A 14,272-nucleotide genomic window follows, 5' to 3' on the forward strand; every position below is an offset into this window, starting at 1 on the left:
CAGACACTGCAGAAACACAAAGCATCCTAAGAGGCTAATACAAGCAACTATATGCCAATAAAATGGACAACCTGGAAGAAATGGACAAATTCTTAGAAAGGTATAACCTTCCAAGACTGAATCGGGAAGAAATAGAAAATATGAACACACCAATCACAATTAGTGAAATTGAAACTGTGATTAAAAATCTTCCAACAAACGAAAGTCCAGGACCAGATTGCTTCTCAGGTGAATTCTATCAAACATTTAGAGAAGAGCTAACACCAATCCTTCTCAAACTCTTCCAAAAAACTGCAGAGGAAGGAACACTCCCAAACTCATTCTATGAGGCCACCATCACTCTGATATGAAAACCAGACAAAAATACTACAAAAAAAAGAAAATTACAGACCAATATCACTGATGAATATAGATGCAAAAATCCTCAACAAAATTCTAGCAAACAGAATCCAACATTGCTTTAAAAGGATCATACACCATGATCAAGTGGGATTTATCCCAGGGATGCAAGGATTCTTCAATATACACAAATCAATCAGTGTGATACACCATATTAACAAATTGAAGAAGAAAAACTATATGATCATCTCAATAGATGCAGAAAAAGCTTTTAACAAAATTCAACACCGATTTATGATAAAAACTCTCCAGAAAGTGGGCATAGAGGGAACCTACCTCAACATAATAAAGGCCATATACGACAAACCCACAGCAAACATCATTCTCAATGGTGAAAAACTTAAAACATTTCCTCTAAGATCAGGAACAAGACAAGAATGTCCACTCTCGCCACTATTATTCAACATAGTTTTGGAAATCCTAGCCACAGCAAACAGAGAAGAAAAAGAAATAAAAGGAATACAAATTGGAAAAGAAGTAAAACTGTCACTGTTTGCAGATGACATGACAGTATACATAGAGAATCCTAAAGATGCCACCAGAAAACTACTAGAGCTAATCAATGAATTTGGTAAAGTCGCAGGATACAAAATTAATGCACAGACATCTCTTGAATTCCTATACACTAATGATGAAAAAACTGAAAGAGAAATTGAGGAAACACTTCCATTTACCACTGCAACAAAAAGAATAAAATACCTAGGAATAAACCTACCTAGGGAGACAAAAGACCTGTGTGTATAAAACTATAAGACACTGATGAAAGAAATTAAAGATGATACCAACAGATGGAGAGATATACCCTGTTCTTGGATTGGAAGAATCAATATTGTGAAAATGACTATACTACCCAAAGCAATCTACAGATTCAATGCAATCCCTATCAAATTACCAATGGCATTTTTTACAGAACTGGAACAAAAAAATCTTAAAATCTGTATGGAGACACAAAAGACCCCAAACAGCCAAAGCAGTCTTGAAGGAAAAAAACAGAGCTGGAGGCATCAGACTCCCTGACTTCAGAGTATACTACAAAGCTACAGTAATCAAGACAATATGGTACTGGCACAAAAACAGAAATATAGATCAATGGAAGAGGATAGAAAGCCCAGAGATAAACCCACGCACCTATGGTCAACTAATCTATGACAAAGGAGGCAAGGATATACAATGGACAAAAGACAGTCTCTTCAATAAGTGGTGCTGGGAAAACTGGACAGCTACATGTAAAAGAATGAAATTAGGGGCCTCCCTGGTGGCGCAGTGGTTGAGAGTCCGCCTGCCGATGCAGGGGATACGGGTTCGTGCCCCGGTCTGGGAGGATCCCATATGCCGCGGGGCGGCTGGGCCCGTGAGCCATGGCTGCTGAGCCTGCGCGTCCGGAGCCTGTGCTCCGCAGCGGGAGAGGCCACAACAGTGAGAGGCCCGCGTATCACAAAAAAAAAAAAAAAAAAAAAAAAAAAAAAAGAATGAAATTAGGACACTCCTTAACACCATACACAAAAATAAACTCAAAATGGATTAGAGACCTAAATGTAAGACCGGACACCATAAAACTCTTAGAAGAAAACATAGGAAGAACACTCTTTGACATAAATCACAGCAAGATCTTTTTTGATCCACCTCGTAGAGTAATGGAAATAAAAACAAAAATAAACAAATGGGACCTAATGAATCTTCTAAGCTTTTGCACAGCAAAGGAAACCATAAACAAGACGAAAAGACAACCTTCAGAATGGGAGAAAGTATTTGCAAACGAATCAACGGACAAAGGATTAATATCCGAAATACATAAACAGCTCATGCAGCTCAATATTAAAAAAACAAACAACCCAATCAAAAAATGGGCGGAAGACCTACATAGCCATTTCTCTAAAGAAGACATACAGACAGCCAAGAAGCACATGAAAAGCTGCTCAACATCACTAATTTTTAGAGAAATGCAAATCAAAACTGCAATGAGGTATCACTCACACCAGTTAGAATGGGCATCATCAGAAAATCTACAAACAACAAATGCCGGAGAGGGTGTGGAGAAAAGGGAACCCTCTTGCACTGTTGGTGGGAATGTAAATTGATACAGACACTATGGAGAACAGTATGGAGGTCCCTTAAAAAAGAAAAATAGAATTACCATATAATCCAGCAATCCCACCACTGGGCATATACCCTGAGAAAACCATAATTCAAAGACACATGCACCCCAGTGTTCACTGCAGCACTATTTACAATAGCCAGGTCATGGAAGCAACCTAAATGTCGATCGACAGATGAATGGATAAAGAAGATGTGGTACATATATACAATGGAATATTACTCAGCCATAAAAAGGAACGAAATTGGGTCATTTGTAGAGACATGGATGGATCTAGAGACTGTCATACAGAGTGAAGTAAGTCAGAAAGAGAAAAACAAATATCGTATATTAATGCAGATATGTGGAACCTAGAAAAATGGTACAGATGAACCAGTTTGCAGGGCAGAAATAAGAGACACAGATGTAGAGAACAAACGTATGGACACCAAGAGAGGAAAGTGACTCGTGGGGGTGGGGATGGTGGTGTGATGAATTGAGAGACTGGGATTGACATGTATACACTAATATGTATAAAATGGATAAGTAATAAGAACCTGCTGTATAAAAAAATAAAATTCAAAAATTCAAAAAAAACAAAGCAGAAAGCAGTTATTTCTACAGCACAATTTGAAGTGTGTATATGTATATATAAAAATAAGTAAAATGATGGAAAGAAATACACTAAAATGTTCACAATTATCTCACAGTAGTAGAATTATGGGTAGTATTTTAAAAATATTTTTTGAATCTTCCAAATTCCACAGTCATAGGCCATTCTTCCCTTACTTTCTGTGGCATCACTCTCTTGATCTGTTCCTATTTCTGATACCTCTTTCTCTGTTTCCCCTGAAATATTTGGTGTTTCTCAGGATTGTTCTTTTTGCCTGTATTTTTCTCGTGCTATTCGTCTCCCTGAGATAGATCACTTGGTGGCTTCTTTGCAGCTCATTCCCAAATGTAGACCCATAGCCAAGACCTCTCTTCTTTAGTTTAGTCTCACATTTTCAACTGCCTGATGGACTCTGCCACCATTTAGATGACCCATAGGTACCTTAAACACAATGTCTAAAACTGAACCCATCATCTTTCTCCCAAACATACTTCCCCCCCCAACCCCAAACACTGATTACCTTGCTTAGTGATATGGAGATTCATTTAGTCACCCAAGCCAGATATGTGGTAATCATCTTGACTCCTCCTCCTTCCTCCACTCCTCATATACAGCCAGTCACCAAACACTGCTGATTTTTATCCGCCAAATCTTTCAAAACTGTCAACTCTCCACCTCTACCGCTACTGCCTAGTATAAGCCACTATCATTTGCCTGGATTCATTCAGCTGCTTTTAATTGGTTTCTCTTCCTCCAGTCTTACCTCTTGAAATCTATCCTTTATATTACAGACAGAACACCCTTTCTAAAGCACAAGCTGAACATGTCTCTTTTTCCTTCAATCCACCCTCTGTGTTGCAGGCACAGTGATTTTTCTAAAGTATAAATCTGGTCTTATCTTCTTAAATTTATTTAATGCTCAAGATAGTGGTTACTTTTGTGTGTTGGGGGGATAGTTGCTTGAAGGGAGCGTCTGGAAACTGGGTAATGTTCTATTTTTTGACTTGAATAGTAGTTACAAGGGAGTGTTAACTTTGTGAAAATTTATGGAGCCATAAGACTGCTCTCAAATATCATCTCTCCTTGGAAGGCTTTCATAACACTTGTAGGTTTCCGTACTCTCAGAGCAAAGACAATTATATGTATTTTTTTAACATCTTTATTAGAATATAATTGCTTTACAATGGTGTGTCAGTTTCTGCTTTATAACAAAGTGAATCAGTTATATATATACATATGTCCCCATATCTCTTCCCTCTTGCATCTCCCTCCCTCCCACCCTCCCTATCCCACCCCTCTAGGTGGTCACAAAGCACCGAGCTGATCTCCCTGTGCTATGCGGCTGCTTCCCACTAGCTATCTATTTTACATTTGGTAGTGTATACATGTCCATGCCACTCTCTCACTTTGTCCCAGCTTACCCTTCCCCCTCCCCGTATCCTCAAGTCCATTCTCTAGTAGGTCTGTATGTATTGTTTTTGAATCCATATCATGTGCGAGTTCCATGCTAGGAAATTAATACACATATCTCAAATTCTTACAGCTATCCTCATGGTAGGTATTATGGTCCTCATTTTATAAGTGAGGAAATCAAGGCTTAGAAAGGTTAGTTATCTTGCTTAAGGTTAACACAGCTTTTATAACTGGGAGAGTGGAAACTTACTCCACATCTATCTCAAAGCCTATGACTCTCTCCACTATACTATATTAACTAGTATCCCATGTTTTCTGCAACCACAGCACTTTCTACAGGATTTAAAATTTTCTGCTTACTGTCTCTCTATCAGTAAACATTTTGTCAGTGCTAAATAAATATTTATTTGAATAAACGAATGAGTGACTGTGTGAATGATTGAGTGTAATCCCTCTAGGCCAGACAGCTGGCAATAATTTTTCCTTCGGATTTTTGGAGATAGGAAGCAGAGCTTTCCTGATTTGGAAATGTAATGAACTCTAAATACGTTTCTGTATTATTAATATTACTAGCATTAAAAATCCAACGTTTGAAAAAACACATGTTTTAGTTTAATTCTGCTTAAATCTGTTATTTTTAGCATTTTGCCTTGATCTGTGATCAGGTCCTCCTCGTGGCTTTAAGTTTTCAGGGGAAGTCTAAAAATTATGTCCACGGCAAATGGAAAAATTTAGCTACTTTTGCATTCTGGCTTTTCTGTCTTTGTAAGCAAATCAAAAGAGACTTAAAATTCTCTAAATGTCTTCCATTTCAAGTCAGTCTTTCAAAATATTAGTTAGCAAAGAGGTAGAACAGAAAACCTACTTTTATAGGGCCTGGAACTCAAGTCTGCAGAGGAGAATACTAAGGGCTTAGGTTTTCTTGCCTCTTCTCTCAGCAGAGCTGTAATTGGGAAGAAAAGGTGACTGCTGCGTTAACCCTATGCTTTATTTTCAGTTTTTTTTTCCTTCAAAGAAAACAGATATAATCTGGAAGAGTAAACAGGGAATTGTTTTAGATTAAAAGATACTGACTTTAGAATCAAGTATTTGGTATACAGTATTCTGTGATATCCTTTTCCCCTTTTTAACAAAAATACTAAAAGCTTCTATAAGAATAAATTTTCAGTGTTGGTGCATATGTCTTGAGAAAGAAAAACAGGTTCAGATCCTACAGGCTGGAGAGACTGCTTAGGCTTACAGCAATTCAACTAACATTTTATTCATTTGAATTTATTCACTGAGTACCCAAAATGTGCCAGGCATATTCTAGACAGTGGGGATATGACAGCGAAACAAAACAGGTAAATCCATGCCTTCATATGAAGTTGATGGTTTGGCTGCCTTTATATTTACTGAGCATCTACTGTGTGTCACAAGATGAATCAGAGTTGGTTTTTGTCCTCAAGGGGTTCAAAAAAGTAGAAAAAACAGACATGCAAATTCAGTTTAATAGGATGCATGTAATAATTGAAGATTATACAAGATCAGAAGAGAGAATGATCTCATGCCTAATGGAGATAAGCACAGAATACTATGGTAGCACAGAGCAAGGTATTCTAAGGGGGGTGAAGGGAAAAAAAATTGAGAAAAAACTTCCTAAAGGAGTAATATCTAGGTAAGCTTTAATGGATATTTAAGAATTTGTCAGAGAAGGAAGAAAGAAGGCAAGCATACCAGTTAAGCATTATACTTATAGGGAAATTATTTTTAAATCCTCACCAAACTAAATACATCTTTTCTTCTGGCTTTAGACTTTCTGGTTCCATATGATTCTTCTTCCTAGGAGTGCTTTAATTATAAATATTATGCTAGTTTAAAAGTCTTCTTTAAAAAGGTTATCTTTCCTACCATAATCTGGCCCATGGTCGCCTATGATAGCTTAGGCAAGGCTCAGCTGGGGGGCTTATATTTAAGTTAACTATAAGTCAATACAATGTGTTGCTAGGCCTTTGTCCCTTTTTCAGCAGCAAGTTATTTCCAGAACTCCCAGAGATCAAAATGAGTGTAACCAAGAAGTCCAGAGGAGACTACCCTAGTTTAATCTTGGTAGCATCTACATCTTCAGATGTCAGTACACAGCTACCACATAATAGCTCTGGTTAGAAGGTTATGTAAACCACAAATTCTTAGCTTAATTTTGTTCTGTTATTTAAGTAAAGGATACTTCATGCAATCTCTAGGACATCTAAGGACAAGAAACCAAGTAGAGCTAAGTCATGGATGCTTGAACTGAACAGTAAGGAACCAAGGTTCCTGCCTATCTCCCATGGTCTCTCATCTCTGTTTCTTTTCTCTGCTTTCCTACGCCGACTCACGGGTTTCTAGCCAGTCTATAATGTCATCTCGCGTGTGGCTTTAATTATCACCCTGATTCTGACCTTGTAACATGGTTGCCTATCCTCAATTCCTGACTTTAGTTTGTGGGGCCCATCTGTACTCCTCTGCATCCCTGTGTAGCTAAGACTAGGAAGCTGTGACTATTCTCTTATCCCCCCAGGTATGTGTGCAGGTGTGTGTGTCTGTAACACAGAGACATCTGAGATACGTGGTAGATGTTGCTAGCAATCAATTCATCAACAGTGGCTGATTTTGTCGGGGTGCTGACTGTATGACATTGAGCAAATGACTTTAAGCCTCATTTCCCTCTTCTATAAATATGAAGATAATACCTAAATGAGAGAACTATTTTAAGGACTGAATGAAGTGTGAAAAGTACCCAGAATAGTATCTGGTACATAGTTGGTGCTCTGAAGGCCAAACCCTAAGACTGTATGTCCTACACAGATGGATTGGGTTCAAACACTACAAGAGGTTAATTATAACTTTCGGTTTTTCTGAACAGGAAGGAAGTATTCAGCTTTAATTCTTCCTTTTAAGAAGATTAATTTCCTCTAGGTCTCTTAAATAGCTAGCAGGTCTAGCAGGTTAGGAAAAGGGAGAGAAAGACAATGTTTTCTGGGTTTCTGTGGTAAAGGAAACCAGGACTAATTCTGGTATGAACTGCCTGTCTCTCCGGGCTTCAGCTCAGAGAGCCAGCATATTGCTTCAGTTCTCTACAGGACCACTCTCCTTTTGGAGCAACTCCTGCTAAGCCAAACAAAAAGTTCCTAAGAGGCCAGCTTCCTTAGGCTTAGATCAGATAACACTGTAAAAGAGGAGAAACTTTTAGCTCACCACTCAGCATCAAGAGCATCACAGTGACAATACTCAGTCTAAGCTCTGCTCTGGCTCTGGACATAAAATCCAAGACTTTTTTTTTTTTTTTTTTGCGGTACGCGGGCCTCTCACTGTTTTGGCCTCTCCCGTTGCGGAGCACAGGCTCCGGACGCGCAGGCTCAGCGGCCATGGCTCACGGGTCCAGCCACTCCGCGGCATGTGGGATCTTCCCAGACCGGGGCACGAACCCACGTCCCCTGCATCGGCAGGTGGACTCCCAACCACTGCGCCACCAGGGAAGCCCAATCCAAGACATTTTTGAATTAAAATTTTCAAGACAGTCTTTGGAACATCCATCTGTCATACTGCATTCAGAAATGGATAAAAAGACCTTCTAAAGCATATATATGTATATCTTCTTATTTCTTTAAAACAAAAAATAGAATATTACACTGAAAATACACGCTAATACTGCAACTTGCTTTTTTTAGTAAATATATCTTGGAAATCTTTCCATTATCACCACACAGAGTTATACTTCATTCTTTTTAACAGTTGCACAATAATATAATTAATTACCCTGTTTAAATTGTTATAACTTTTCCCTGTTATGAAGGATGTTGCAAAGAACATTTTGCAATGAATATTTCCATACTCTTAAGTAAATATTTCTGTGGGATAGATTCTTCGGGGAGGAAGTGCTTAGTCAAAGAGTATATAATTTTAAGTTTTGATAGGTATCATCAACTACCCTACAAAAAGTTTATGTAAAACAGTGTAAGAAAATTTCCCCTCAGCTTTACTAGCTTCATCACAAAATTTAAAAACCTTTGCCATACAATAAAGACAGTATTCTAAAACTGTTTAACATGCATTTTTATTTATAAGAGTAGGCATCTTTTCATATGTGTACTAGCTTTTTCTATGAACCAACTACCTATAACTTTTACCCATTTTTCTCTTGAGTCATTAGTCTTTTCCTTATTGATTTTAAAGTGCTCTTTGTAATGTGAGGAAACTAGTGTTTGGGCTATCCTGGTATTGCAAATATCCCCTCCCCCCACTTTTGTTGTTTACTTTTACACTATGTTTATTCGGTTTTGTTTTCCCCCCACAATACAGAATTTAAAAACTTGTTATTAGTCAAACTTACCAATCCTCTTTTTTTTTTAATGGCTTCTAAGATTTATTTGATACTTAGAAAGCTTGAGTTAGTTCTAAGATCACATACTGATGAAGCTAAGTGCCTTAATGCACATGTAGACTAGCAGACATTCAGCAAAAGATATCAGCATCCAAGCCGAACAGTGGCATCCCTAAGGAAACTCCTGCCTCATCCTTATTACCCCAGGCACTACTCCTGGGCCCATGCATTACTTCAACTGGTAAATGTTGGGACGTGGTAATGCTAGTCACCAAATAATGACGCAGTCAGATTTGCAATTTAGAAAGTCCTCTGGTAGTTTTGTGGAGGATGGATTAAAAGGGGAGAGCCTGGAGGCAGAAGACTACCAAGGAGAATGCTATATTAAGCCAGCTGAGAAATGATGGATTGTTAGCTAAAAATCAATATTGAGATACATTACCTTATTAATTTCTGCCCAGTTTTAGTGATGGATTTTGCCACTAAAGTTAATCTGAACCACTGATGTCAGTTCAGCTCAAACACCATTCAATCCCTCCCTCCCTCCCACTGCTGCTGGAACATCTTCCAGCCGTCATGACACTCCTGCTGCCTGAGGTGCCCTTTTCCCATTTATTAAGCCTGGGGATCTCTGGCTTTTTTTTTTTTTTTTTTTTCCTCTTGTTTCATAATGTAATTTTCTCAAGGTTACAGAGACAATGGCCTATAAGACTTTGTATTCATCTTGGTATCCTCAGCCCCCAACACAGCAGTTAGAATATATTTAGGTATATATTAAATGTCTGTTGCTTTGAATTTTTTTTTTTTTTTTTGCGGTACGCGGGCCTCTCCCTGTTGTGGCCTCTCCCGTTGTGGAGCACAGGCTCCGGACGCACAGGCTCAGTGGCCATGGCTCACGGGCCTAGCCGCTCCGCAGCACGTGGGATCTTCCCAGACCGGGGCACAAACCCGTGTCCCCTGTATCGGCAGGTGGACTCTCAACCACTGTGCCACCAGGGAAGCCCCTGTTGCTTTGAATTTTAAAAAATTGTGGTAAGTCCAATTCATTTTTTAAACTCTTAAAATCAATTTTTTTGGTAAATTTAACTTACATATAATAAAATGTACCTACTTTAAACATACAGTTCAATGAGTTTTGTCAAATGTATACTACTGTAATCACTACTGCAAATCAAGATATAGAGTACTTCCATCATTCCCCCCAAATTCCCTTGTGCTTCTAGTATACTATTATGCAACTCTACTATACTCTCATACTACTTAGCACATTTTATTGTAATAATTTAACCTGTCCCTCTCTCTCTAAACTGTGAGCAACTTGAAGGCAGAAACTCCATCTTTTTATCTTTAGCATCTAGCAACACAGTAGGTGATCAATTAAAAGTTCTTACTATGCACCAACTACTGCTCTAGGCTCTTTACAAGTATTTTTCACAACCACCATGTGTCAGGTACAATGTGTCCCAGATGAGGAAAGTGGGGTACAGAAAGGTAGACACCTGTCCAGGGTCACAAAGCTCACTTACTAAACTTCTCTTGTCAAAGACAGTATAAGTTTTCTTTTCTCCACAGCTTTCCCTATAGCTTTTCTACTTAGTCAACTGCAGAAATACTCGTCTCTTCTCTAACTATTGATGTACAAAATTACTTCTGCTGTCTAAACTGTCACCACATCTCCTTTCCTTCCATTCACCAAGCATATACTGAATGCCTTACCAATCCAGGTAGGTATCTAGTGTCAAGGAATTTGGGTGGAAGACATTAACATGTAGACAACTAGAAAAATATACAGGGCAGAATGTTAATTTTCATAGGTGAAACAAAGGATTGCTAAAGCAGTCCTTTCTTGAAGCTATGTCTCCTAGGTTTACTTTTTCCTTTCCATCCCTAAAGGAGTCCTCATAGTCAGATTACTATAAATGCCTCTTACTTACCTTGAAAGAGTCTCTTTCCCATTCGGAATAGTCTATGTTCCCCTGCCAGGTTGAATCGTTGCTCATTCCATATGGGACTATTCTGTTTAAAGACCTGTAACTCCCTGCTCAGCTGTTAAGGCCTTGTACACACTGCTCCCACCAACCTGTTCAATCCCATCTCTCAAAGCTTTGAGACATAACCTCCACTATTCCAGCCAGGAATAAAGAATCTCCCTCAAGTACCATTCTAATTTGTCCTGCTGTGCCTTTATACTTTTCCTAATTCTATATTGAAATTTACCAATTTTCAATATAATGCCTTTAATCCCAACAACTCGAAGAGGTAAAGGGTAGATGGGGCGAAGAAGAGATAAGGGTCTCTTTAACAGACCTTGAGATGGGGAGGTAGTGGAGCTGAGGCTCTGTATAATTCTTTATCACAGCAAGCTCTGGGAAAGCCCCATTTGGCAGAGCTTCTGGGCTGGAGCCACAGAATCACCAAATTTAGGCTTGTCCTCAAGGAACACCACTGTACTACACTTGTCAGGTGTGGGAGCTGCTAACTGGTGGTGGCCAAATGAGCTACAGCAGCCAGGATGAGGCTAGCTTTGTTGCAAAACAGTCTGCATATCCAGACACCAAAAGCTACAATCCCATTTGATAGTGTTAAGGAAGTACTGTTAGATTTTTTTTTAAAGTGTGATAGTAATATTGAGGTATTTGTTTATGTTTTAGGGATATATACTGAAATATTTATAGATAATTACAACTGAAATAATTACAGACGAAATTATATCATAATGACTTGCTTTAAAATAATCCGGTGTGACACTAGCAAGATTGGCGGTAGCAAATATAAAAAAAGATTGGCCATGAATTGGTGACTATTGAAGCTGTGTGATGGATACATGGGAGTTCATTACATCACTTTCTCTACTTTTGTATTTGTGTGAAATTTGCCATAGGAAAATAATTTTTAAAAAAATCATGATCTCTACCACTATTGTATCCCCTCTCAGCCTGTCAAGGGCAGGACCTATTTCACAGGACTTCATTTTCATTTGGGCATAAAAAATAAACCCTTTAGGGACTTCCCTGGTGGCGCAATGGCTAAGACTCTGCGCTCCCAATGCAGGGGGCCCGGGTTCCATCCCTGGTCAGGGAACTAGATCCCACATGCATGCCGCAACTAAGAGTTCACGTGCCACAGCTAAGGAGCCCTCCTGCCACAACTAAGGAGTGGGTGAGCTGCAACTAAGGAGCCCACGAGCTGAAACTAAGACCCAGAGCAACCAAATAAATACAAAATAAACAAATAAATAAATAAATAATAAACCTTTAATGGCAAAGAGTTAACTTCATTTTTATAGTATGGATAGCCTACACTGGTATGTGGAAAACGGGTCCTGGATCACTCTAATCCTGGTAGCAATTTCCTTGCTATTTAAAAAGCAAAGTCTCTACAATCCACTGTGGAGCTAAGGCTGTAAGTTCCATGAGGGCAGGGTCCATGTCTGCTTATTCACCATGGATCCCACAGTTGATCTAGCACAATGCCTGCCTCCTAACAGGTGCTTAATAAATATGTGTTGATTGAATGAAAAACAGAATAATAAATCAGAGGGGAGCAGGGCAATACTGTCCTGGTGGAAAAAATAGAGAAACAATAATCCCTGGGAAAGCTTTCTAGGAGTCCAGATGATCTGTTTCACCATTGGCTCTACATGGGCCTTTCTGTAGTGGTTTAGCAGGTGTTGTAGGCAGGTGAGGGTTAGGATGCTGCAAGAAATATTATACTGGGCATGGAGGAACAATTCCTCTTCCCCTTAATATTCCTGTATATATCCCCTTAATATTCCTGACTTTAAGTGCATGCTTAGCACTTAAACTCAGGTTCTCAGACTCCCTTCCCCAGCTGGTCTGAGGGAACTTGCTGCTGCAGTACCAGCCTGATTGCTTTCCAGTCTACCAGTACTATTCAAGGCAGAAACTTATCCAGCAGCCATCAAGGAAGACTAGCTGCTCCTCTTCTTAACCATGCAGTTATTAAATCTTTTCCTTCCTGTTCCTCTGAGGACTCTAGTTGAATTTCCTATCAAAAATCCTTGAGATCAACCACAAAAGGAAGTTTTCTCTCTGGAAATCCACGTCCTATGATCTGCCAGACACAGTCTCTGGGAAGTATTTAAGGCCCACAGTTCTGTTATCAAAGCAAAATCAGGGAAAGTACCAAATTTTGTTTCTCTGCATTTATGAAACTTTATTCGATGTGAAGGACTTTTCCAAAATTGGAGGAAAACTTGCTCTTCTTTCTTTCCTCCTCTTGGGTAAGTGTCTGGCCCTTTGCTAAGAGGGCCCATCTATAGGATAATTGCCTAGGGAAAGGACATTTGCTTGCAGACAAATAGCACCAGAGCTGAGGAGCTCACCCTTGCAGAAGGAAGGAAGAAGAGCCTGAAACTGCAGAGAGATGCTTCATAAGATACTATTAGTTTTATAAAAATAAATTACTGGTTTATCATAGCACAGGTCCCCAAAATACAAGCAGGAGACTCTGGTACAGATGAAATAACAGTATGCTGTAACATGAATTCATTTCTATAACAAACTGTGTTATTTATATAACTGGTTATTGTCAAGGTTTAAAACTGTTAATTAAGTCATAGGGTAGCTTAAGTGCTGTAGGTTTGACTCTATGCCCCTCCTTCTTACTTATTTTCCATTAGGAAGTCCACAACGTATTTTTTCAAGCAGTAGAGATGGGCGTCCACAAGGCCTGTGTGGAAACGTATTCTAGGGTGCCTGCGAAAAGAATAAGAGAGAAGAGGGTCACATGAGTTCTATCCTATTATTAGGTAGTAGGCATTAGAAAGTTAATAAGGGTGAGAGCCATGCTGCCTACACCCCACTCTGGGAAGACCAAGAAGGTGGATATCGGCTCTGATCCTACCACAGAAAAGGTTTTCTCTTTATATAAGCCCTATCTCACACTTTATGAGGTCTTCAGGCTGCCAAAGACATTGAAAATTTGTGAGCCATCAAATCATTGACAAGTCATTCTTCTATTTTACTACAAATTCCTACCCACAATTCTTGTAACTAACATTTTCCTGCTTCTACTCCAACTGCCCCACTTCCTGCAGGCCATACTCTAGCCATGCTTTCCTCTAGTATTTGGCATGTATTACTCCATGTTCATAGAAGATGAAGTAAAATTCTATGAATACTTTCTAAGTCCTGACTCTTAATTATTCATTAGGGCTCTCCTCAGGTATACTCCCTCTAGAAAACCTTCCCTGACAACCCAAATTTGTGTTCCCACAACACTTGGTGCCCACCTCTACTAGATAACTTACCATACAGTAAAGTAACAGCTTACTTACTTATGCTCTTTCCCACTAGACTAATAAAAGTTCCCTGAGGGCAGAGATTTATTTTTATAGTCTTAGCACTTAGCGTTGTACCTCACACAGAATAAATATTTAATAGATAGTTGTTGAATAGACAAATACATG

General features: G+C 39.0%; 1 protein-coding gene across 1 annotated transcript in view; it reads right to left on the minus strand.

The window, feature by feature from the left end:
* Positions 1 to 14,272, minus strand: part of EIF2B3 (eukaryotic translation initiation factor 2B subunit gamma) — a 148,381-nt gene that overhangs the window by 35,503 nt on the left and 98,606 nt on the right. Inside the window, exon 6 of the mRNA XM_079698740.1 lies at positions 13,470 to 13,559. Coding sequence (XP_079554866.1) covers positions 13,470 to 13,559 — 90 coding nt within the window. The remainder of the gene's footprint in view (positions 1 to 13,469; positions 13,560 to 14,272) is intronic.

This window comes from Hyperoodon ampullatus (genome assembly GCF_949752795.1).
Source record: "Hyperoodon ampullatus genome assembly, chromosome: 2".
Taxonomy (NCBI): Eukaryota; Metazoa; Chordata; class Mammalia; order Artiodactyla; family Ziphiidae; genus Hyperoodon; species Hyperoodon ampullatus.